Source organism: Musca vetustissima, unplaced genomic scaffold (genome assembly GCF_032173495.1).
Source record: "Musca vetustissima isolate MV318-11 ecotype Yass unplaced genomic scaffold, APGP_CSIRO_Mvet_v1 utg48789, whole genome shotgun sequence".
In the NCBI taxonomy this organism is placed as follows: domain Eukaryota; kingdom Metazoa; phylum Arthropoda; class Insecta; order Diptera; family Muscidae; genus Musca; species Musca vetustissima.
In genome coordinates this window covers 29,634-57,222 of record NW_026884601.1, presented here as the reverse complement: position 1 = coordinate 57,222, position 27,589 = coordinate 29,634, and the positions used below count along the sequence as shown (strand labels likewise).

The following is a 27,589-nucleotide window of genomic DNA, read 5'->3' as shown; positions in this document are numbered from 1 at the left end:
AAGGGTCTCCGAAGAAAAGAAATCGGTATATATAATATTTATACGAGAAATATCGGCTGCTATTAGGAGATATATAACAAAATTATTTGTTTTAATTTCTTATAAGTAATTCTTTTAGGGTTCTAAATAACTGACTAAATCTCCCGGAAGGAAGTATATATTCCTGATCAAATTTCACTAAGGGTCTCCCAACAACAGATATCCGTATTATTAATATATATCCGAGAAATATCGTTTATATATCCGCAAATTAGAGATATATAACAAAATTACTTGTTTAAATTTCTCACATGTAATTTTAATAGGGATCGAAATAATTGCCCAAATCTCCCACAAAACTTCACTTGAGGGAAATAGTGTTGAAGGGAGAAATATTCCTCATCAAATTCCACTATGGGTCTCCAAACAAAAGAAATCGGAATATAGAATATTTTCCCGAGAAATATCATATACAAAATGGAAATATATAAAAAATATAATGATTTTACTTTCTCCTAAGTAATTTTAATCGGGATCGAAATAATTGCCCAAAATCTCCCACAAATCTACACCAGAGGGATAGAGTGTCAATGGAAAAAATATTCCTCATCGAATTTCACTATGGGTCCCCGAACAACAGATAGCGGAATATATAATATACATTGACGTAATATCGGTCCAAAAATACAGTATATCAGTAAAAATAAAATTATTATTTTTGAGATGTTATTTTATTAGGGTTACAAGTAATGATTCATATCTGTCCAAAATCTTCATTTTGTGGGGAGGGTATCAATGTGAAAAATATTCCTCATCGAATTTCACTATGAGTCTCGAAACAAAGTAAATCGGTAGATTTAATATATATCAATTAAATATCGTTCAAAAAGTAGAGCGATATTTGTAATGTCCAGATGTTATTCGGTTAGGGTTGTGAATAATGGCCTAAAACCGCCCTAAATCTTCGTTTGAGCGCAATAATCTCAATGGAAAAAATATTTCTCATGGAATTTTACTATGAGTTCCCAAACAAAATAAATCGATAGCTATAATTTATAGCAAAGAAATGTCGGTCAAAATAACATTGAATAGAGGAGTCGATATTTGTAATATTCATGTGTTATATTCTTAGGGTTGTGAATAGTGGCCCAAAACTAACCCAACATGTTATTTGCGGTGTAGGGTGTCAATGAAAAAAATATTCTCCGCCAAATTTCATTATGGGCACCCAAACAAAAGAAATCGGTAGCTATAATATATATCAACAAAGTATCGGTCAAAAAGTTGAATATAATCGAAGAGTCGATATTTTTAATGTCCAGATGTTGTTTTGTAAGGGGTGGAAATAGTGGCCAAAAACTCCGCTAATTTATTATTTTCGGAGGAGGGAGTCAATGAAAAAAATAATCCTCGTCTAATTTCATTGTGGGTCTCCAAACAAAAGAAATCGGTATCTATAATATATATCAATAAAATATCGATTAAAAAGTAGAGTATATCTGTAAGAGTGGTATTTGTAATTTTTTGATGTTATTTCAATTAGGGATGGAAATAATATTCCAAAACTCCCTCAAATTCTTATTTTAGGAGGTGGGTACCAATAGGAAAAATATTCCTCATCGAATTTCACTGTGGGTCTCCAAACAAAAGAAATCGGTAGCTATAATGTAAATCAATAAAAATATTGATCAAAAATAGGGTATGAGGGTATTTTTTTCCATTTGTTGGTATTATTTTATTGGAGGTGGAAATAAATACCCAATACTCCCCCAATTTGTAATTTTCGGAGGAGGAAGGAGGAAAAAATATTCCTCGTCGAATTTCATTATGGGTCCCCAAACAAAAGAAATCGATAGCTATACCAAATATCAATGAAATGTCGTTCAAAAAGTAGAGTAGAGTCGTTAGGGCGATATTTGTAATTTTCAAATGTTATTTTGTATGGGTTGGAAATAGTAGCCCAAAACTCCGCCAATTTGTTATTTTCGGGGGAGGGTGTCAATGAAATAAATACTCTTCATCAAACTTCATTACGAGTCCCCAAACAAAATAAATTGGTAGCTATAATGTAAATCCACAAAAATATTGATAAAAAATAGATGAGGGTATTTTTTCGATTTTTAGGTATTATTTTATAGGATGTGGGAATACAGACCCAATACTCCACCAATTTGTAATTTTCGGAGGAAGGTGTCAATGAAAAAAAAAATCCTCATCGAATTTCACTATCAGTCTCCATATAAAAGAAATCGGTAGCTATAACATAACTCAATGAAGTGTCGCTCAAACAGTAGATTATATTTATAATGGATTTATTTGTAATTTTCAGATGTTATTTTGTAAGGGGTGTCAATAGTGGCCCACAACTCCCCCAATTCTTCATTTTCGGGGGAGGGTGCCAATGAAAAAATATTCCCCATAGAATTTCACTGATGGTCTCCAAACAAAAGAAATCGGTAGCTATAATATATATCAACAAAATATCGATCAAAAAGTAGAATAGAATCGCTGAGTCGATATTTGCAATTTTTTGGTGTTATTATTTTGTAAGGGATGGCGATAGTGGCCCAACACCCCTCCAATTTCTTATTTTCGGGAGAGGATGTCAATGGAAAAAGTATTCCTCATCGAATTTCACTATGGGTTCCACACGAAATAAATCGGTAGCTGTAATATATAGCAACGAAATATCGATCAAAAGTAGAATAGAATCGAAGAGTCGATATTTACAATTTTTTTAGTGTTATTTTGTTAGGGGTGGAAATAATAGCCCAAAACTCCCTCAAATTTTTATTTTCGAGGGAAGGTGTTAATGAAAAAATTATTCCTCATCAAATTTCACTATGGGTCCCCAGACAAAAGAAATCGGGATCTATAATATATATCAACAAAATATCGGTTACAAAGTAGAGTATATTCAATATGTGCAATTTGTAATTTTAGTGTATAATTTTCTGAGGGGTTGGAAGACTGGCTCAAAACCCCCACAATTTTTAATTTGAGAAAAAAAAGTGTCGATGGACAAAATATTGCTCATCGAATTTCACTGTGGGTTCCCAAACAACAGAAATCGATTGCTCTCATACATATCATTGAATTACCAATTAGAATTATTGGATTTATATAATTTTTCATTTATCGATTTTTAAGTTCTTTTATTAATTCATAATTTTTTTTTTAAATATTTTTATATATTTCCTTCACGTCTTCATTGCGTATATTTGTAAACGAAATCGTGGCTTACGCTGTGTGCTTAACAAAAAATCCAATAGATATTTGCCCCTGGGCAAGGGTACCATTTTAAATTGCCGACTATCGAAGATGAAATTTTTTACAACCAACTTTTCCTGAGAAAAAAAACAAAAAATATTTTTTCTTATTTAAAAATAGAAAAAAATCAAAAAATATTTCCACCCACATCCAATGGACAACTGTGATTAAAATTCGAAAATTTCTTTATGGTCTCATAAATAAGACCCCAGAAAACCTGACGTTTGGCATTATCCAAAAAATCACAGACATCAATGTGATCATCGTAGATAAACGGCTGATAGCGATGTTGTTCCCAGCGCAAAAGTTTCGCATGGACCTGAAATAAAAAAAATTATTAAATTTATTAAAAAAATAAGAATAAAAAATATATATTTTTTTTTAATTCTGAAAAACAAATTTGAAACCCCCACCTTAAATCCCTCCCTTTCCTTTTGCAACTGAGCCTCCATATTCCAAGTTCGCACATTATTTTTCCCCTTAGCCAGTGTGCATTTTGTGATTTTTACAAATGTCGCATCCAAAGGATTGCAGGTAACATTTACTAACTCAATTAGCCCAGTTCTAATGGAGATGACATTCGAAATTAATTGGCTCAGGAATAGCCAACCGCTAAACAACTGTTTAACCTTCATTGATGTTAACGAACTGAGTAAATTTTAAGGTGGAATGTGATTATAGGTAAAAATATCGAAATTAATTTTGAACGATCAGATAATTGAAGTCCATTTGGAAAAACACTTTTTGTATCGTTTTGTTGGTAAAAATTATTGGGACAATTAATTTTTGGAGTTGCCATATTTTTTGGGGAAGTTTTCAATATCAAGGAAATTATTTCTTACCACAAGCTCCTTACAAGAATGGCGAAAAACTCATACATCTATAATGGATCCCGCTTGTATTGCTTACAAATTCTGAAAGTGGTTACCCTGAGCTTTCATAAAAGCCCATTATCGTCAGCATAGCCTCAACCACCCGGTTACAGGGAAACTATATTTATAACTATTATTTTTAAATTTAATGTTTTTAGTGTTGGAAATAATGGTCCAAAACTTCTCTAAATGTTTATTATTGGGAAAGAGTGTCAATGGAACAAATATTCCTTATCGAATTTTACTATGGGTCACCGAAGAATCGAAGTCGATATATACACTATATATCAACATAATATCGATCTAAAAATGGAATATATTAATAAAACAAAAATTTTATATTTTTCGGATGTCATTTTATTGGTGTTGCAAGTAATGACCCATATCTGCCACAAATTTTCATTTGAGGGGTAGGATGTTAGTGGCAAAAATATTCCTTATCAAATTTCACTATGGGTCTCCAAACAATAGAAATTGGTAGTTATAGTATATATCGACATAATATCGATCCAAAAATAGAGTATATCAGTAAATGTAAAATATTTATTCTTTAGTGGTTATTTTGTGTTATGAATAATGGTTCAAAATTACCATAACTCTTCATTTGAGGTGTAGGATGTTAGTGGCAAAAATATTCCTCATCAAATTCCGCTATAGGTCTCCAAACTAAATAAATCGGAACGTACAATATATATCAACGAAATATCGATCAAAAAGTTAAAATACTTACTTTACCAACGACAAATTTAAAAATTATGGCAAAAAATCGGTAAACTTTAATTTGTTCCGCATATATTATGAAAACATTATGAAACTGCTTCCCACAAGCTTTCAATACCACTGACTCTGATTAGTGTAGCCTCAACCATTCGGACACAGTGAACCTTTTTATCGAACTACTACATGAGAAAAAAATTCTTAAATCCTTATTTTACTATCCGTGTATTTAATAATCGTGGAAATGTTCGGTAAACTCTAATGGGTTCCGCTTACACTGATTCCGCACACATTCCGAAAGTACTTACCCTGAGCTTTCAAAAAAGCTTAGTATCGTTATTGTAGCCTTAACCTTGCGGACACAAAGTTCCTTTATATCTAACTCCTACCTGTGAAAAAAATCTCACTTTCTACAAGTGTAATCAAAATGGTTCGGAAAAGTCAGCAAACTGTAATGGGTTCCACCCATATTCTGCACACAGCCTGAAAGTAGGTACCCTGAACTTTCATAAACGACCAGTATCGTTAGTGTAGCCTCAATCCTCCGGAGACAGTGCACCTTTATATCAAGCCACTAAATGTAAAAATGTCTTACTTTATCATAAATGTTTTTCAAAATCGACAAAAAAGTCGTGAAACTCTAATGGGGTTCACCTATATTGTGCACATATTTCGAAAGTATTCCTTGTGAGCTTTCATAAGCTCCAAATAACGTTATTGTAGCCTCAATCATCCGGACACAGCGAATCTTTATATCAATGCACTACTTTCTTTCCTTTCATATGTGTATTTAACAATCGTCGAAACAGTCGACGAACTCTATATATATTGTGTAGATACATACCCATATATTGTGTAGAAATTTTGAAGAAACATACCCTGAGCTTTCATAAAAGCGCAGTATAATTATAGTGATCTCAATCATTCATACACACCGAACCTTTATCTCAACTCACTACTTGGAAAAAAAACCTTTCCTTTCATATATAAATTTAATAATTGTCGAAAAAGTCGGCAAACTTTAATGAGTTCCGCTTGTATTGGTCACACATTCTCATAGTTCTTAACTTTAGCTTTCATAAACGCCCAGTAACGTTAGTGTAGCATAAGCCATTTGGTCACCGTGCTCTTTTATATCAACTCACTTCTTAAGAAATAATCCGCACTTTAGCACAAGTGCATCTAATAATCGTTGAAAAAGTCGGTATACGGTAATGGGTTCCTTCTATACTGTGCACACATTCTGAAAGTACTTCCGAACACCTTTCACACACATTCCCTTTCATAAGTATAAACTTATTAGATTTAACACAGTGAGCCTTACGATAAAGTCACTTCTTGAAATACAAATCATGCTTTCAACTAAGCATATTTATAATAGTAGACAAAATTGGCAAACTGTAATGGGTCGATACTTAACTATGAACGCATTCTAAAAGTGCTTACTGAGACCTTTCCAGCGCACATGGTTTCATGAGTAAAACTCTTATACTCTTGACACAGTGACTCATTAGATAAACTCACGTATGAGAGACAAATTCATGCTATACCATTTGCATCTATAAAGATGTGGAAAATCTCATAGATCTGTAATGGGTTCCGCGTATGATATTCACACATTCTGAAAGTGCTTCTGAAGAGCTTTCATTTCTGCTCCTTTCCATAATAATGTGCTTAATAGTATTGGTACTGTGCACCATTACATCTGCAATCTACTCATTAACTAAACATACCTTACCGCTGGTGCATTGCCAAAAGTGAAATAACTCGACAACTTTAAATGGGTTCCGAATATGTTTTGCACACATTCTGGTAGTGCTACCAAAAAGCTTTCATATGTGTCGCACCACAGATGGAAATCACGAACCACCTTGACACAGTGAGTAATCACGTAAACTTACCAATTAGAGATAAAATCATTCCTACAAATTGTACATTTAAAAATGTGGATTAAACTCCATAACATGTAATGGGTTCTTGACCCATTGTGCACATATTCTAGAAATGCTTCCTAAGAGCTTTCATTTGAATACATTTTCATAGGGATATCCACAAAAGTCGAGTCAAAAACGGATATTTTATCAACTCATTGCTTGAAAACCCCTTTACCATTTGCGTATTTTAAACATTTGGGAAAAAATCATGACTCAGTAATTGGGTCGACATATTTTGCATACATTCTGAAAGAGCTTCCTTAGACCTTTCTTTGATGCTGAATTTTATAGATATATATACCCAAAAGTCTGGTCTCAGTGGCTCAGTATATATACTCGCACCTTGAAATTCTCGTTATCATTTGCGTATTTACAAATGTGGCAAAATCTCATGAACTTGTAATGTGTTCCGTATATATTCTGCACACATTCTGGAAGTGCTTTCTCAGAACATTCAGTAATGCCAAGTTTATATAGGTATATCCCCAAAAGTCGGCTCACAATGGGACATCTCCTCGCATGTTGAAATACACTTTACTATTTGGGTATGTAAAAATGTAGGAAAAACTCATGTAATGGGTTCGACATATATTTTTTTAACACATTCTGAAACTTTTCCCTTAGACCTTTCGGTGAAGACCAGCTTCATCGTTCCAAATACCTTACAGTGATGCCTAGTTTCATTGAAAGTCAGCCACAGTGATTCATACTTACCGTCTGAAATACCGTTTAGCATTTGCGTATTTAAAAATGTGGAAAATCTCATGCACATGTAATGGGTTCCGCATGTACTTTGTACACATTCTGAAAGTGTTTCTACAGAGCTTTCAGTAATGCCAAATTCCATATATATGCTTCCACAGAGCTTACAGTAATGCCAAGTTTCGTAGATATATCTCAAAAATTCTACTCACAAAGGTTCATTATATCTACTCACTTCTTAAAATACACTTTACCACTTGCGTATATACAAATATAGAAATATCTCGTAATCCTGTAATGGATTCTACATATAATGTGCACACATTCTAATAGTGCTACCAAAGACCTTACAGTCATGCCTAGTTTCATTGAAATATCCCCAAAGGTAAGACCACAGTGGCTCATACTTACCGTCTGAAACACCGTTTAACATTTGCGTATTTAAATATGAGCAAAAAACTCATGAACTTGTAATGGGTTCCGCATGTACTTTGCACACATTCTGAAAGTGCTTCCATAAAGCTTTCAGTAATGCCAAGTTTCATACTCATATCCCGAAAAGTTTGGTCACACTGGCTCAATATATACACTCGCAGCTTGAAACACATTTTACCATTTGCGTATTTACAAATATGGAAAAATCTCATAAACCTGTAATAGGTTCCGCATATAGTTTGAACACAATCTGAAAGTGCTTCCATAGAGCTTTCAGTAATGCCAAGTTTCACCATTATATCCCGAAAGGTCTAGTCACAATGGGTACCATTATATCTAATCACCGCTTGAAACAAACTTAAGCATTTGCGTATATAAAAATGTGGAAAAATCTCATAAGTCTGTAATAGGTTCTGCATACAATTTTCACACATTCTGAAAGTGCTTCCACAGAGCTTTCAGTGATGCCAAGTTTCATTGATATATCCCCAAAAATCTAGTCACAGTGAGCCATTTTATCTATTCACTGTTTGAAACACACTTTACAATTTATGTATTTAAAAATTTAGAAAAAATTAAGAACCAGTAATGTGTGCCGCATATACTTTGTACATTTTCTGAAAGTGCTTCCTTAGAGCTTTCAGTAATGCCAAGTTTCATAATTATATCCCGAAAAGGTTGGTCGCAAAGGGTCATATTATATATTCATTTTTTGAAAGACACTTCAGCATTTGTGTATTTAAATATGAGCAAAAAATGCATACACCTGTAGTGGAAGTGATGCAAATGTGGTACAGGTTGGTAATGTGGTATAGTCACTTTTTTTGTAAACTGAAAATTTTAGAATAACTGAAACATGTTCTATAGTTTGCTGTTCTCACAAAAATAAGATAGCAATGACCTGTTTAATTTATTTAAATCACGTTGAGAATCAGTACCAAAAATAAAATTTTTCATGAAATTTACTTTTTTTCGGTTGAAGTTTAAAAATAATTTTTTGTTTTACGGATGTACTTTAATCGTTATTACTAAAGCATTAAAATAATCAGTATAAACTAAAAATCAAATAATATGCGCGATTGCACCACATAATCACCAATTTGGAAAAAAACTAGACATTTCTTCAGTAAACACAAGTGTAGGTAATGTGGTATACCTTGGTTCTGCATGAAAAAAGGCCAGCACTAGACAAAATCTCATTACTATGTGAAACATTTGTACTCTACGAGAGTCTACCATGAATCACAAGGATGAAAAACAAAGGCTATGAGTTTTAACAACTTCTCCATGCAAAAATTAAATATTGACATGTGTAGACATTATTATATAATAAAAATTTAAGTTCCACTCAACGTATCCGTTAAAAATCTTAACAGACATAAATCTCGAGCTAATTCGCATTCATTAAAAACAATAAATTATATAAGATATCAATTGGAAGTGAAAATTATACTATACCACATTAACATCATGTGGTATACCACATTACCTGCACTTTTTTTAAAATCACTTTTTATGGGATTTCAAATATTTTCTCAAATATCTCTTAAATTGTTAGAATAATATTATTTTCAAATTGATACATGGAAAGACAACACATGTAGCATGTTAAGTGCAAAATTTCAATTTAATCGGATAAAAAATAAAAATTTGGCAATCTAAAAACAAATGGGTATACCACATTTGCATCACCTCCTATAAAGGGTTCCGCATATAATTTGCACACATTCTGAAAGTGCTTCCATTGAGCTTTCAAAAAATACCAGTTACAGGACTACAAGCCCTATACTTTTGACACAGTGGTTCATTATATTTACTCATCACTTAAAACACAATTTATCATTATCATCTTTAGAGATCTAGAAAAATCTCCTGAACGTGTAATCGATTCCTCATATACTTTGCAAACATTCTGAAAGAGCTTCTATAGAGCTTTCATTGAAGATCGGATTCAGCAGTATAGCTTTGAAATTTTGAGGTACAGTGGGATATTATGTTAAGTCACTCATAAGCGAAAAAAAAACATTTCTTAACCAGACTGTTGGAAAAAATCGAATTACTCATAAACCGATAATGGGTTCCGCCAATATGTTACACACATTCTGAAAGAGCTTTTATAGAGCTTTCAGTGAAGACCAGTTTCAGTAGTATAGCTTTGAAATTTTGAAACAAAGTGGAATATTATGTTATGTCTCTTATAAGGGAGTAAAATCATTTCTTACCCAGACTGTTGAAAAAGGTGGAATAACTCATGACCCGGTAATGGGTTCCGCCAATATTTTACACACATTCTGAAAGAGCTTCTATAGAGCTTTCAATGAAGACCAATTTCAGTAGTATAGCTTTGAAATTTTGAGGCACAGAGGGATATTATGTTATGTCATTCTTAAGCGAAAAAAATCATTTCTGACCCAGTCTATTAAAAAAAGGTGGAATAACTTATGAACCGGTAAGGGGTTCCGCCAAAATTTTACACACATTCTAAAAGAGCGCTTATAGAGCTTTCAGTGAAGACCAATTCCAGTAGTGTAGCTTTGAAATTTTGAAACAAAGTGGAATATTATGTTATGTCTCTTATAAGGGAGTAAAATCATTTCTTACCCAGACTGTTGAAAAAAGGTGGAATAACTCATGACCCGGTAATGGGTTCCGCCAATATTTTACACACATTCTGAAAGAGCTTCTATAGAGCTTTCAATGAAGACCAATTTCAGTAGTATAGCTTTGAAATTTTGAGGCACAGTGGGATATTATGTTAAATCACTCATAGGCGAAAAAGATCATTTCTTAAGCAGACTGTTGGAAAAAAATGGAATAGCTGATGAACCGATAATGGGTTCCGCCCATATTTTACACAAATTCTAAAACTACTTTCTCACAGCTTTCATTGACACCTAAGTTCTTTTAAATTGTTTATTAATATTTATTTTTTATTCTCACTTTCTTTTCAGGTAATTATCAAAAAATGTGAATGCTGATTTATTTTCAAAACTGGTAAGAAGTGTCTCCGATTTATTCGCGCTTTCCAATTTTATTGCCTGGCTACTTGAAATTTAACACGAACCTTGGGTGTTCCATTCAGCAAAAAACGCAAATCCATCATATAATGTCCTCTGGGAAAGGGCAGAACCTTAAAGACATCATCATCGAACAGGAAGTTCCGAACGAGAATTAAATCCTAAAAAATTATAAAAAATATAGAAGAGAAAAGTTTTCAAAATTTTATTGTAATTTTCCTCACCTCAAATGGACACGTGTGATTCAAATTGGAATATTTCAAGGCCATCTTATAGACACGTCCCCAAAAGATATGTCGTTTCTGTGGCCGCTCCAGGAAATCACACAAATCCACAGTGTCCTCATAGAGAAAAGGTTCAAATTTCTTGTTGACCTTGCGCAGCAGCTTGGCTTCGATCTGGGGAAATATTTACAAAAATATTAAGATTTTTTAAAATCGGGATATTTTTTAATTTCTAAAAATTAAGTAAAATTGGAAAAATATATTTTAAAACTATTTTTTTTTTATTTTTAAATTTTTTCCCACCTCCACACTTCGCACTGCCTGCTTTAGCTGCAAATCAACATTCCAAGCCATTTGCTTTTTCGAATTTTTCTCCACAAAACATTTGTCAAATTTTGCCAAATTTTCATCGAAAGTTTCACATTCGCACGAAACGATTACAAGGGAAAGAGTTTTAGCACAATTGTAAAAATGGAAATTTTCCAAAATTAAAAAATATAATAAATGGTAAATATATCTGGACATATTCGAAATCGAAGTAAAAATTAAACAAAACTGATTCAACTGTAGGACGTTTAGAAATTTGATTTGGATGAATAATAAAAAACAAAATAATTTTCAATATCCAACATAAATTTCAGGAGCTATGGTTGAATGACCACTAAATATTTGATGTGACAACATCCATAAAGTGATCAATTACCCCCCATGTTTTTTCCGAAATTAAGTCATTTGTGGCAAGTTTTTAAGTTTTAATGGAATATTTAAAGGTTCGTCGATTTTAGTAAATGATTTTGAAATTGAATGAACGATTTTTTTAATATTTTTAACCAGTAAGGAAAGTAGTAAAGTCGGACGGGGCCGACTATATGATACACTTCACCACTTGGGTATATTCAACAGTTGAATCATAACATACGTCGCATTTTTAGAGGACCAGTAAAATGAAATTGGATCCATAAACATGTCATTCTGAAACCGATACTAAATTGTTCATTTGGTTAGATATAGAAGCTATATCTAAATCTGAACCGATTTTCACGAAACTTTGCACACATCATTTTAGACCTAATTCAGTACCCTATACCAAAATTCGTGCAAATCGGAAGATATATATAGGGACGTTGGTACACCATTTCCATCAAATCGGATGGAAATATATATGGGAGCTATATCTAAATCTGAACCGATTTTCACGAAACTTTGCACGCATCATTCCAGACTTAATTCAGTACGATGTGCTAAATTTCGTGCATCTCGAAATATATATAGGGACTTTGGTGCATCATTTACATTAAATCAGACGAAAATATATATGGGAGCTACATCTAAATCTGAACCGATTTTCAGGAAACTTAGCACACATCATTCTAGACCTAATTCATTACGCTGTGCCAAATTTCAACCAAATCCAAAGATATATAGGGGCTTTGGTGGACCATTTACATAAAATCGGACAATACTATATATGGGAGCTATATCTAAATCTGAACCGATTTTCACGAAACTTAGCACACATCGTTCTAGGCTTAATTCAGTACGTTATGCTAAATTTCGTGAAAATCGATGGATATGCGGGAACTTTGGTTCCCCGTTTACCTAAAATCGTACGGAAATATATATGGGGGCTATATCTAAATCTGAACCGATTTTAACGAAACTTTGTGCACATCATTTAAGACTTAATTCGGAACGCAATGCCAGATTTCGTGCAAATCGAAATATATATATAGGGTATTTGGTGCACCATTTACATTAAATCGGACGAAAATATATATGGGAGCTATATCTTAATCGGAACCGATTTTTCCTAATTTCAATAGGGCTTGTCCTTGGGCCAAATAAGTGACCTATGCCAAATTGCATACAAATCGGATCATAAATGCGGCCTGTACTTTGTTCACAAAAGTACATGGACGGACAGACGGAAATGCGTAAATCGACTCAGAAAGTGATTCTATGCATATTCTCAAAAGGAACCATGTGTCTATCTCGTTTCCTTTTGCTTGTTACAAACATATGCACAAAGACATAATACCCTGTACCACAGTGTGGTGAAGGGTATAAAAATCCACGCCTTAGTGGAGACTTTTTATACCCTACACAACTATGTTGTCAGGGTATTATAGCTTTCTGCAGCCCCAAGAGTTTGTAACGCCGCGAAATATTGGTCCTATACCCACCTTTAAGTATACCGATCGTCATATCTCGACTAGCTGAGTCCGTCTGTCCATTATAATTTGTAAACGCGATACAGTCCACAGTTATGGACCAATCTTACCGAAATTTTGCATGTATGATGGGTTTTGGTCTTAAGAAATTTCTTTATAAAATCCACGCCTATTGGCCTTAAGAAATTTCCTTATAAAATTCACGTGCTAAAGATCGGTTAATAATTAGGGGATGAAATGTATCAAAAACTTGATTTTGGCTGATTTTCTGGTCGCTCCAGAGACCGCATTTAAGGCCCAAACATCGCGAATTTTTGCATGGAGAAGGGGATCGGGCCAAAGAATAAGTATGCCTGTTTTGATAAATATCGGTCAATATATAGCGGTTCAAAACAGCATATGTTACTCGCCTACGACGCCGATGACATCGATATAATGGTTTCGAACATTGCGAGCGGTAACAGCCACCTTTGAACAAATTGAGAAGTAGTCTGTCAAAGTGGGTCTTTCAGTAAACGGCGAGAAGACCCAGCTGATGGTATCAACGCGCAAGACGTCCCGTAGACTCGGACCAACTGTGTAGACTTGAGAACTACAGCTTCGAGGTAGTCGAAGATTTTTATATACCTTGGTACCGCCATAAATAAAACGAATTACATCAGTTTTGAAATTCGGAGAAGGATTGTGATGGCCAACAGATGCTACTATGGTCTGAGCAAACAACTCAAAAGCAAGGCCACATCCCGCCAGACCAAACTCACACTCTGCAAGACGCTGATACTACCCATCGTGCTGTTATATGGATCTGAAGCATGGATACTTGCGCAGAAGATGAGGCAGCTCTTAAGGTGTTTGAGAGAAAACTTCTCCGAAAGGTCTACGGGCTGATCTGCGTCGACGGTGAATATCGGCGTCGAATGAACCATGAGCTGTACCAGCTATTCTCGGTCATGTTGTGAGAACGTATGAAGATGCCCCAGTCCGGAAGGCATATAAAAGCGAACCTACTGATGGTTCCCGTAGAAGGGGAATGCCACGCATCAGATGAAAAGGCCAAGTAGAAAACAACATCTTGGAACGTGGACCGACGCGCTTGGAAATCATTTTTAAGCTCGGCATAGGAACGAAAGTAAGTTAGTAATCTCGAATTTTTTTAAATCCTCGGATTACTGGTCGCCTCGAAAAATATTGCAGATGCTTTAAAATAATTTTTAAAAAATCCACGCCTGTGCTATGTGCCTTAAAAAAAATTTTAGAAAATCCACGCTTGTTGCAGATGTCTTAAAGTCCTTTTGCATTTGACCTCTGTCACCTTTTGTTGTCAAATCTGAATATTTTTTACAATTTGTCTCCTGCCAACATGGAAAACATTTAGACGAACTTTTTTCTTCGTTTTTATTTCGTTTATTTTTCTTATCGTAGCCATCTCATTATAATCGTCAGCGCGAACATTATCAACTGTATGCATCCTTGTGCCCGATTCCTTGGTCCTTGTCGTTGGGTAAATAGTTGTGCGTTTGTGAGTGCATTGGTGTGTGTCTGTCTGTGTGTGTGTGTAACATCAACAAATAAAAGTTTATTATAATTTTTCGTTTTCTCTTGTTTGTTGTTGTTGTTATTTGTTATTCTTTGTTTCCGTTGTCTTCTTGTTATTATTATCGCGATGTTTTTTCTTCTCCATCCTCCTCTTCATTCTCATTTGAAAGTTCTTGCAGTGTATTAAATAAAATAACAAAAAAGGAAAATAAAATTGCATATTTACAAATAACTATGCAATTTAATGGAAGTTGTTGTTGTAGTAGTTGTTGTCTTCACTGTTGTTGTTGCCGACGTAAGAGTAAGTTTTAAGTTTTACATTATTATGTAGTTGTATTTGTTTTGCCTTTCAAACTATGAATTTCGTTATAAAGTTTACTTTGTCGGCAACATTTTTGAAGAGCTAGGGGAGAGGGAATGGGTGGATGGTCTGGAATAGGGTGAGAATTGCTTTTGTGTTTATTTAAGGATACTGAAAGGAGATATGCAACTGGAATATCAAATTGATAAATTCAAGTAATAAATTTCGGGAAATGATAAACAGGAGTTGGGAAATCAAAATTAGAAAATTCGAATGGGAAATACCAGTAAGGAAAGTAGTAAAGTCGGACTGGGCCGACTATATGATACCCTTCACCCCATTTGATATATTCTAATATCTATCCTAACATACGTCGCCTTTTCGAAGGAATTTAAATTAAATCGGACGAAACTATAAATGGGAGCTATCACCAAATTCGAACCGATTTTCACGAAACTTAGCACACATTATTCTATGCTTAATTCAGTACGCTGTGCGAAATTTCATGCAAATCGAAAGATATATAGGGACTTTGGTGCACCATTTACCCTAAATCGGACGAAAATATATATAGGAGCTATATCTAAATCTGGACCGATTTACTCGAAACTTAGCACATATCATTCTAGGCTTAAATCAGTACGTTCTGCCAAATTTCGTGCAAATCGGGACTTTGGTGCATCATTTACATAAAATCGGACGCATCTATATATGGGGGCTATATCTAAATCTGAACCGATTTTCACGAAACTTAGCACATATAATTCTCGACCTAATTTAGTACCCTATGCCAAATTTAGTACAAATCGAAAGATATTTAGTGACTTTAGTGCACCATTTACCTTAAATCGGACGAAAATATATATGGGAGCTATAACTAAATCCGAACCGATTTTCACGAAACTTAGCACACATCATTCTCTATCTAATATAGTACCATATGCCAAATTTCATACAAATCGATAGATATATAGGGTCTTTGGTGCACCATTTACATAAAATCGGACGAAACTATATATGGGAGCTATAACTAAATCTCAAGCGATTTTCACGAAACTTAGCACACATCATTCTCAACCTAATTTAGTATCCTGTGCCAAATTTCGTGCAAATCGAAAGATATTTAGGGACTTTGGTGCACTACTTGCCTTAAATCGGACGAAATTATATATGGGAGCTTATCTAAATCTGAACAGATTTTCACGAAACTTAACACACATCATTCTAGGCTTAATTCAGTACGCTGTGCGAAATTTCGTGCAAATCTGAAGATATTTAGAGACTTTGTACATAATTTACCTAAAATCGGACGAAAATATATATGGGAGCTATATCTAAATCTAAACCGATTTACTCGAAACTTAACACACATCATTCTCGACCTAATATATTACCGTATGCCAAATTTCGTGCAAATCGAATGATATTTAGGGACTTTGGTGGACCATTTACATAAAATCGGACAAATATATATGTGGGAGCTATATCTAAATCTGAACCGATTTTTTCCAATTTCAATGGGTTTCGTCCTTGGGCCAAATAAATATGCTGTGGCAAATTTCATGGGTCTATCTCGATTCCTTTTGCCTGTTAAAAAACATATGCACAAAGACATAATGCCCTGCAACACAGTGTGGTGAAGGGCATAATGACATCGTAATAAAGCCACATCGAATTAAAGCCACAAAACTGCATTCCAATATTTTTTCCTCCGAAATTCAATTTAAAGAAGTTCTAAATCCATTTTGGCAATTGCCAAAAAAATGGAAATCAAATATTGTCCCAGGGATTATAAATAAAAAATCAGCTGAGGGTATACGGGATAGCCCGCAAAAAAAAAAAGAGAGAGATGAAGACAGAGAAAAGAGGCAAGGATATGCCACTCGTTAGACATGCCAGACTTTTTTAAATACAATTGTAACTTTTTGCAGTTCATTTAACACACTTTTTACAAAAAGCAAATAAAAAAACAAATGAAAAAATATCGGAAAAAATCGAAAAAAAAAACTCCATTTGAAGTGAAATGGTATTTCAACACTTTTTGTTGGCATTAGCATGTCCTGCACAAAATAAGAAAAAAAGAAAAACAGGATATCAAACAAAAACATTGTTAGTGGCCAGTAGTAATGGCCCAGCATCCTTAGAAGGGCTATTGGTGATAATGACGCTGAGGATGCTGATGATGATTGAAACGACAATCATGTGGATGAAGTTTTGAAGATGATGTGTTTAGCTCGGCTGGTTGGCCATCCAGCTAATGTTACCACAAACGAAGCACAGAGAGAGAGAGAGAGAGAGAGGAAGGAAGACAGAGCTCAATTTTTGTTTGAAATGCACTCAAGTGTAAAAGGACATGCATGGCAAAAATCTACAACTTTATAATGAAATACGTAGATTGCACATTTTCTTATCGCACAGAGCAGTTCGTTTGTGGAGGAAGCCATTCGATGTATGGTGATGGAAAATTTAATTTCTAATAGAAAAGATAAGTTTCCTGCAACAGATAGGGATGAGACGGGTAGTATCAGCGTCTTGTAAAGTGCGAGTTTGATCTGGCGGGAAGTGGCCTTGTTTCTAAATTGCTTACTTAGACCATAGTAGCATCTGTCGCTATCCTCCGAATTTCAAAACTGATGTCATTCGTTTTATCTATGGCAGTACAAAGGTATATAGAATCTTTGACAACCTCAAAGCTGTAGTTTTCAAGTTCCACAGTTGGTCCGAGTCTACTGGACATCTTGCACGTTGATACCATCAGCTGTATACTGCCAGACCCACTTTGGCAGACTCCTTCTCAAATCTGGTCAAAGGTGGCTGTTTACCGTACGCAATGTTCGGCCCATTATATCAATGACATCGGCGGCGTAGGCGAGTAACATGTGTTGTTTGGTGTACAGAGTCCCATTTCTGTTCACCTTTGCTTCTCGTATGATATTTTCCAGCAGGATGTTAAAAAGATCACACGACAAAGTATCACCTTAACTGAGTCCTCGTTCGGTATTGAAGGGCTCCGATAGGTCCTTTCCAAATTGAACTGCTGACTTTTGTGCCACTTAAAGTTATCCTGCATAGCCGAATTAATTTTGCAGCAATGCCGAACGTAGACATGACTTTAAACATCTCTGAACGGATAGAGCTCGAGTCGAATGCGGCTTTATAGTCGACGAATAGGTGGTGTGTGTCGATGTGTTTTTCGTGGGTCTTTTCCAGGATTTGGCGCAGAGTGAAAATCTGGTGGATTTGCCAGGTCCGCATTGGTATGGTCCAATAATGTCATTGACCATTGGATTCAGTCGTTCACACATCACACTGAATGAATGCCTTTCGTCTATCACAACATGATCAATTTGATTTCTCGTTGCTTGATCAGGAAAAATCCAGGTGGCCTTGTGTATATCGTATATATCGAGATGCTTGAATCTGGTGCTGCTAACTACCATGTTTTTTGCTGCCGCGAAGTCAATCAACCTCATGCATTTGTTGCCCTTCCGATTTTTGCATTAAAATCTCCTAGCAGAATTTTAATGTCATGGCCAGGGCAGCGATCTTATGCTGTATCTAGACGCTCGTAAAATATGTCTATGGTCTGTTCATCTTTGTCTTCGGTCAGAGCATGGGCGCAAATGAGACTGATGTAGAAGAACTTCGATTTTATACGGACTATAGCAATTCGCTCATCTACTGGAGTGAATCTGTAGACGAGGTTTTTTATTCTCCTTTTAACCATAAATCCGCAGCCAAATTCACGCCTCGTCTCATGGCAGCTATAATACAGTGCGTAATCGTCGGATTTACTCACGCCAGTCCCTCTTTCCATCGCATTTCCTGTAAGGCAATAATATCGGCTTTGTACTTCTTGAGTACATCCGCCAATGCGAAAACTGCCCCTATTCTGTACAAGGTGCGCACATTCAAAGTGTAGATTCGCAGATCGTGGTCCTTTATATGTTTGCGGGGATCGTCAACATTAGGTGGGTTTGGTTTTCTTTTTCTTAGCTTTTTCATAGTATGTTCGGTTTTCCGAGTGTGGGCAACTAACCCGACGTATCAACCCATTTTTTTATAGTTCTTATGGGTGTACTCGCGGCACATATTAGCTCACTATTTCTACGGGTGATGATGAAATAGCTTCCCAGGTGGCACCGCGGGGAGGTCAGTGTGCACAATTGAGATGAAAGAGGGGCCAAGATAAGCCTGGACTTCGCCATGTTAAAGCCAATCAGAGCCGTTGCGTGGTATCTATCATCCCCTACGCCACCCCAACGGGTGATTGTATATGCCTAAAAACAATTTTTTTTTTAAAAATCCACGCTTCTGGTAGATCACGCCTATGCTAGATACCTCAAAATAATTTTTAAAAAATTCACCCTATGGTTTCACTTGAAAAGTATTTTTTTTCAATTTTTTTTTAATAAATTTGCGTAATTTTCCGCCACATGACTAATAACATAATTACACACAGATCTGGGTCATTATTTCAAAATTGTCTCTGACCTTTTGTTTTAGTTCGGAAAAAAGCTTTATTTCAATTCTCCACCCTCAACAAATCAATTTCATTCGGTCAGCCACCAAAAAATTAAAATTATGAAAAAATTCCATTTTTGTTATTTAATTTTAATTGAGCTGCAATTTTTTCTACGACCCATAGAAATGGCAAAATTCCGACCAATAAATTTAACCAAAACTGAGTGTAAGGTCATCGATTCGAACCTCGTAAATATTAAAGTCTGCGGTGTGGAGAGAAAAAATTCCAGTCAACCGGTGATCAATATTCATGTCCAGCTATTAAAGAGGATCAACAGTATTGTGGTAAGGAGATGAAGGGGAGATAAACCCATTTTCGCTTCAGAAAAAAATCTCTAAAAACTTCTCTTGTTTCCCTCCTGCAGATAAATGCCAAATTATATCGTAAAATTGGCAAGAAAGTCCAACCGTTTCTCTACAACGATGTCATCGATTTTTGCAACATACGCAGCAAAACATTGCGTCGGAATTTCTGGTCCACATATTATGATAAATTTTCAAAATTTACGAACATGAATCATTCGTGTCCCTATGAGGTGGGTTTCAGATTAAAATATATTTTATTTTTTTATTTAAAAAAAAAAAAATATTTTTTCAGGATGACATCATTGTCCGCAATATGACCTTTGATGATGAGACTTTCCAGATTTTTCCCATGCCCAAGGGGAAATACATGATCGAATGGATCTATGTTATGAATGGCAATCGGGCCTGTCAGATACAAATGTTTTGTGATCGTCTTTGATAAATTTTAAAGAAATGTATTCGGATTTTTCAAAAAAAAAAAAAAATATATATATTTTTTTGGTCACCTAGACCGCTAGGTCCCTTGTGATCATCCACGAGAAGAAAAGAGATAAGGAAAGATCTGTAGGGGAGAGAAGATTGGGGGAAATAAAGGGAGATGAGAAGATTTGAATAAGGTCGATGGCTATAGGAATCAGACAGAAGATGTGTTACGTGTCAAGGTTGTACTTTCCTAACCTGTTTAGGTTTCTAATTATGCTGTAGATTAGAGCAGGTTCGGTTGTTGAGAAGAAGCTAAGACTCGATAGAAAATGGCCACCCACTAGTCTGTGCCGCCTGTAAGCCAGGGCTGGGCAGTGACACAACGCAGAGTCTACAGTAATCTCAGCTAGGAGATTAAGAGTCTTAGGACCTGAGTCCCTCCTCGCTCCATCCTGCTTCTTGATACTTCCGATGGACTTCGGATCCTTGGATAGTAGTCTTCGAAACCTAGCAGCGTCGTCCTTCTATCGACTCACAGAAATTTATCCAAGACTTTTTCTTTGCAGATTAGAGCAGGATCGGTGGTTGAGAAGAAGCTAAGACTCGGTAGAAAATGGGCACCCACTATTTTGTGCCGCCTGTAAGCCAGTGACACAGGAAGTGCTCAATTGTCTCCGTCTACTCCTCGTCAACGCAGGGTCTCAGCTAGTAATCTCAGCTAGGAGATTAAGAGTCTCAGAACCTGAGTCCCTCCACGCTCCATCCTGCTTCTTGATACTTCCAATGGACTTCGGATCCTTGGATAGTAGTCTTCGAAACCTAGCAGAGTCGTTGACTCCTATCGACTTACAGAAATTTATCCAAGACTTTTACTTTGATCGTTTGATCTCACTCTTGTATTTGTTGAAACCAGATCTGTAGGAGGTCCAATCAATATCGAGTTTAGATTTATGCGCCCTGTTGTACAGTCGTCGCTGGTCGCTTTTCTGAGGCTCACCAAGTTCCCTGTTCCACCACACTGGCTGAGATTTTTTCCCAGGGTATGTAAGCGGACAGGATTCCTTATGGCATCTAAGAAGAACGTCCATTAGATTGTTCACGGCCCCATTAAGTTCCTCAGATGTTCCTGCTGTTCCTAAGTTTGTATTAAGAGTCAGCTAGGAGTTCGTTAGCTCCGAGAATTTCTCCCAGTTTGTTCTCCTTGGATTCCGATAAGGCTGTTGTTTACCTCCGTCAAAAAAAAAAAACCTCGAAGAAAATCTTTAAATGATCCGAAAAGGAACTTTCATCAGATACCTAACAGCATCGTTGACTCCTTCTATCGAATCACATAAATCTATCCAAGACTCTTTTTCTTTGCGCATTTGATCTCACTCTTGTATTTGTTGAAATCAGATCTGTAGGAGTTCCAATCAATATCGAGTTTAGATTTATGCGCCCTGTTGTACAGTCGTCGCTGGTCGCTTTCCTGAGCTCACCAAGTTCCTTGTTCCACCACACTGGGTGAGATTTTTCCCAGGGTATGTGTGCGGACAGGATTCCTTATGGCATCTAAGAAGAACGTCCATGAGATTGTTCACGGCCCCATTAAGTTCCTCAGATGTTCCTAAGTTTGTATTAAGAGTCAGCTGGGAGTTCGTTAGCTCCTTGAATTTCTGCCAGTATGTTCTCCTTGGATTCCGATAAGGCTGTTGTTTACCTCCTCCGTCAAAAGTGACCTCGAAGAAAATCTATAAATGATCCGAAAATGAACATTCATCGAAGACAATCTTTAAATGATCCGAAAAAGAACATTCATCAGATACCTAGCAGCGTCGTTGACTCCTTCTATCGACTCACCGAAATTTATCCAAGAATCTTCTTCTTTGCGCGTTTTATCTCACTCTTGTATTTGTTGAAATCAGATCTGTAGGAGGTCCAATCAATATTGATTTTAGATTTATGCGCCCTGTTGTACAGTCGTCTGGTCGCTTTTTTGAGCTCACCAAGTTCCCTGTTCCACCACACTGGCTGAGATTTTTTCCCCAGGGTATGTGAGCGGACAGAATTTCGCTATGGCATCTAAGAAGAACGTCCATGAGATTGTTCACGGCCCCATTAAGTTCCTCAGATGTTCCTAAGTTTGTATTAAGAGTCAGCTGGGAGTTCGTTAGCTCCTTGAATTTCTGCCAGTATGTTCTCCTTGGATTCCGATAAGGCTGTTGTTTACCTCCTCCGTCAAAAGAGACCTCGAAGAAAATCTATAAATGATCCGAAAATGAACATTCATCGAAGACAATCTTTAAATGATCCGATAAAGAACATTCATCAGATACCTAGCAGCGTCGTTGACTCCTTCTATCGACTCACAGAAATCTATCCAAGACTCTTTTTCTTTGCGCGTTTGATTTCACTCTTGTATTTTTTAAAACTAGCTCTGTAGGAGATCCAATCCATATCGAGTTTAGATTTATACGACCTGTTGTACAGTCGTCTGGTCGCTTTTCTGAGCTCACCAAGTTCCTTGTTCCACCACACTAGCTGAGATTTTTTCCCAGGGTATGTGAGCGGACAGAATTTCGTTATGGCATCTAAGAAGAACGTCCGTTAGATTGTTCACGACCCCATTAACTTCCTCAGCTATTCCTATGTTTGTATTAAGAGTCAGCTGGGTCCCATTAAGTTCCTCAGCTGTTCCTATGTTTGTATTAAGAGTCAGCTGGGAGTTCGTTAGCTCCGTGAATTTCTGCCAGTTTGTTCTCCTTGGATTCCGATAAGGCTGTTGTTTACCTTCGTCAAAAGAGACATCGAAGAAAATCTTTAAATGATCCGAAATGGAACATTCGTCAGATACCCTGCAATTTCTGATGACGGAGTCATCAGGCGTGGATTTTTTTAAAACAATATTGTTGGGGCTTTTTTTAAGCATCCGCACAAGGCGTGATTTTTTTTTTTAAATATTTTCAATTATTTAAAATCGTGTTGCAATCCAGAGTCACAAAATTTCAAAAAAAAATTTATTAACCACTTCTGGGGGCTAACCACCACAACCTGCTAAATGGCGCCCAAACATGAGATGGCCATAAATTTGTCTTTTAGAACTATAATTTGTGCACAAGCTTTTGTTCGGAAGGACAAACGTGAATGCATATTTATTGAATAGCTCTGCATATATCTCTCTCTCCCTGCCTTCTACACCCACCTCCAGCCTGTCCCTCTCTATTAAGAAAAGTAATATCTGCCATTTATCTACCTGTTGTTGTGGCTGCAGGAGGTGTTGCCCCACCACACAAAAAAAAAAAAGGTGAAGTGGAGGTGTAAAACCGGATGGATGGTAACATGAAACTTAAATGCTTTCTTTTGTCCTGAGAGAATATCGACCAAAAAAAAACGATGACAGCAACTATCCTGAAGGTGTTAAAGAACAACAGCAACAACAACTAATGGACCATGCATCAATAAGAATAAAACTAAGAAGAATTGGAAATGGGTTGATTTTGAAAGTGGTATAAGTCAGGATCATCTATACTCACTCTTGGTCCAAAGGTGTCAGATAAGGCTGGGTTTTTGGAAATTCGTAATAGAACGGTACGAAAAGTACTAAATGTGATACCACTTGTATTTGGCGAACCAGTAGAGCTAGAACTTTGAAATTTGGATTGAGGGTCACTGATGGAGTGTAGAATAGTTGTAGCATAGGTTTTTTTTTTTGGAAATTCCAACTATAAGTATCCAAAAAGTACTGGAAAGTACTAAATTTGGTACAATTTCTTAGCATGTGAATGGATAGAGCTAAAAACTTGAAATTTAGAATGCGAATTAGGGTTGAGATGTATAGTCTATTTATGGAGCTGGCTTAGGAAGTATGTACTCATATGTACGAAAAGTACGATATGGTACCATATTTGGTACAAATTTGATTTGAAGGTACAAATCGAGCTGGAATCCTGAAAATTGAATGTATCATTACCGTCGGTGTATAGGATAAGGATATGTACGTAGTTTTGAAAAAAAAATGTTACTTATGTGTACGAATAGTACTAAATCGTATTATAATCGGTACAATTTGGATTTGGGAGTACCGATAGAGCTGAAACAATGAAATTTGGAGTTAGGATCATTGTAGAGATGTAGGATTAGGGTCAGGATTCAGTTTAACAAATTAGTACTTATGGGTACTAAATGGTACTAAATTTGGTACAATTGGAATTTTAGGTAGAGCTAGAATCATGAAAATTGGAGTCTGGATCACTGTGGAGGTGTAAGATTGAAATATATAGGATGTTTTAGAATTTCTTACTAATGTGTACTAAATTTGGTACAATTTAAATTGTGGGTGAAACGATGAAATCATGAAATTTTGATTTAGGATCACTGTGGAGGTCTAGGATAGGGGTATGTAGGAAGATTTGGAAATTCGTACTACTATGTACTAAATTTGGTACAATTTGAATTGTGGGTGAACCGAGTTGGAATCCTGAAACTTGGAATTAGGATTACTGAGGTTCTGGAAACTGGTAATACTGTGTACTAAATTTGGTACAATTTGAATTGTGGGTGAACCAATAGAGAGGGAATCCTGAAATTTGAATTTTGGATCAGTGTCGGGGTATGTAGGAAGTTTTGGAAATTCTATGTGTACTAAATTTGGTACAATTTAAATTGTGGGTGAAACGATGAAATCATGAAATTTTGATTTAGGATCACTGTTGAGGTGTAAGATTGGGGTATGTAGGAAGTTTTGGAAATTCGTACTACTATGTACTAAATTTGGTACAATTTGAATTGTGGGTGAACCCATAGAGTTGGAATCCTGAAACTTGGAATTAGGATTACTGAGGTTCTGGAAACTGGTAATACTGTGTACTAAATTTGGTACAATTTGAATTGTGGGTGAACCAATAGAGAGGGAATCCTGAAATTTGAATTTAGGATCAGTGAGGGGGTGTAAGATAGGGGTATGTAGGAAGTTTTGGAAATTCGTACTACTGTGTACTAAATTTGGTACAATTTAAATTGTGGGTGAACCAATAGAGTCGGAATCCTGAAACTTGATTTAGGATCACTGTGGGAGTGTAGGTTTAAGGTAGGAAGGAGGTTTTGGAAATTCGTACTACTGTGTACTAAATTTGGTACAATTTGAATTGTGGAAATTGTGGGAATCCTGGAACTTGAATTTAGGATCAGTGTGGGAGTGTAGGTTTAAGGTAGGAAGGAGGTTTTAGAAATAAGTACTGCTGTGTACTAAATTTGGTAAAATTTGAATTGTGGGTGAACCGATAGAGTTAGAATCCTTTATGTAAATAATGTGTGCTAAATGGAAAATTTGGCTTTGGAGCTCGAATCATGAAATTTGGTACTAAATGGTACTCAAATTTAATTAATGGCCGATATTAATGTGTGGATTGTTTTTTTCTGACATATTCAGTTTTCTGTTTCGCTAACGAAGTTGCGGTCATATGCTAGTAGAGGAATAAAAATCAAATGAAGAAGAATTTAAAATGGGTCGATTTTGAAAGTGGTATAAGTCAGGAAAGTTTAAAAGATTTTTCAAACTTGTTTTCATGAAGCTTCAATGGACATGGATTTTTTTTAGAAATTATTTTAAGGTGTCTACCAAAGGCGTTCATTTTTTAAAAAAATATTTTAAGGTGTCTACCAAAGGCGTGGATTTTTTAAAAAAATATTTTAAAGTGTCTACCAAAGGTGTGGATTTTTTAAAAAAATATTTTAAAGTGTCTACCAAAGGCGTGGATTTTTTTAAAAAATTATATTAAAATGTCTACCAAAGGCGTGGATTTTTTAAAAATTATTTTAAGGTGTCTACCAAAGGCGTGGATTTTTTAAAAATTATTTTAAAGTGTCTACCAAAGGCGTGGATTTTTTAAAAATTATTTTAAGGTGTCTACCAAAGGCGTGGATTTTTTAAAAATTATTTTCTTTTAAACCCCAATTTACCGTTTTGAATATTCAACAGCTTTCCCATAAATTGTGTCGAGTTTTTTTGGAAATTCTCAAAAAAACTAAAGTACCCTGTTAAGCTTTTGTAAAGCTTTTAGCTCTTATCTTAGCTTCGCATATTTAATAGTTTTCTTATTTTTCCTACACCCCTTCCCAGCCCTTAGAATAATGTTCCCATTTTCGATGCAATATTGGACGACACTTTTAATTTAATTTATGGCATAAATTATCCACACAACAACAGTAATAGCTGCAGCTTCTTGTAAGGACATACGAAGTGGCATATTAGGTGTAGCATCATGCACTGCAACACCTACTCCTAGTCCTCCTTGTCCTGCCATTTTCAATACAAATTTTTGTGAGTAATGTTGCTTTGTTCGGTTAACGGAGGTGATGTTTTGAATAATGCATCATGACCCGAAACACGAAGGATAAACTGCATCCTTAGGTTGTACATCTGGAAGGTGCTCAAGGACAAACAAAAAAAGTGTTGCATGTTTTGGAACAGTGGTATAATGGGTCATATAGAGATTTTTAAGATAATGTTAGGATTGGGGAAAAATACTTTAAAATAATTTAAAAAAATCCACGCCTCTAAGGGATGCCTTAAAAATGTTTATTTATACCTTTCACCACACTGTGGTACAGGGTATTATGACTTTGTGCAAGAAAAACGTGAGCGTGGGCAAATCGAGATGTAAAGGAGTCAGAATGAAGACCGAAAAAGTCAGAATGAAGTCCGATGTAAAGGAGTCAAAATGAAGTCCGAAAATTCTATCAACGGGTAAAACACCAAACCGAAGGCTTTGGTGCGGACACATCCTCCTGTAGAGATAATGATAGAAACCTGGTGACAGATACAGACAACGTACTGAGGATCTGGAAGGAGCATTTTGAAAAATGTCTGGTATCAAATAGTAGCGATAAAGAAGATACCCCTGAATCAACAATAGATGACGATATAGAGTTTATACCACCTAGCCAAGATGAAGTCAGAATAGCAATCAATCGGCTGAAGAATAATAAAGCAGCAGGTGCCGATGGGTTACAAGCCGAACTATTCAAGACTGGTGGTCAGATGCTGGTAAGGAGCATGCTCCAGCTGATTAGTACAATTTGGCTAGAGGAATGCATGCCGAATGATTGGAACCTCAGCCTCCTGTGTCCCGTGCACAAAAAAGGGGACAAGATACTGTAGATATCGGATATAAGAAACTCAAAAAATGTCGGATATTTCT

At 35.8% G+C, this 27,589-nt stretch overlaps 2 protein-coding genes across 2 annotated transcripts; one reads left to right on the top strand and one right to left on the bottom strand.

Moving 5' to 3' along the window:
* Window positions 1-3,223: 3,223 nt before the first annotated feature.
* On the bottom strand, window positions 3,224-11,504 carry LOC133331638 (uncharacterized; the record flags this gene model as incomplete). Its single annotated transcript, XM_061540020.1, has 5 exons — window positions 11,454-11,504; window positions 11,151-11,324; window positions 10,974-11,087; window positions 3,398-3,568; window positions 3,224-3,326 (listed from the first exon to the last, which is right to left on the bottom strand). Coding segments are annotated over exons 1-5 (613 nt in total), but the record flags the coding sequence as incomplete, so codon positions are not given.
* An 8,304-nt stretch (window positions 11,505-19,808) lies between these two features.
* Window positions 19,809-20,427, top strand: LOC133331637 (uncharacterized). Its single transcript, XM_061540019.1, has 3 exons — window positions 19,809-19,967; window positions 20,048-20,218; window positions 20,281-20,427. Exons 1-3 carry the CDS (start codon window positions 19,809-19,811, stop codon window positions 20,425-20,427), a joined length of 477 nt encoding a protein of 158 aa, XP_061396003.1.
* The last annotated feature ends 7,162 nt before the right edge of the window (window positions 20,428-27,589 follow it).

What these genes read in the sequence shown, in the direction of transcription:
- LOC133331637 (XM_061540019.1), top strand. Translation starts at nt 19,809, where the DNA reads ATGGCAAAATTCCGACCAATAAATTTAACCAAAACTGAGTGTAAGGTC. An exon ending in AGAGGATCAACAGTATTGTG is followed by an intron (nt 19,968 to 20,047) that starts GTAAGGAGATGA and finishes TCCCTCCTGCAG; the next exon opens with ATAAATGCCAAATTATATCG. An exon ending in ATCATTCGTGTCCCTATGAG is followed by an intron (nt 20,219 to 20,280) that starts GTGGGTTTCAGA and finishes ATATTTTTTCAG; the next exon opens with GATGACATCATTGTCCGCAA.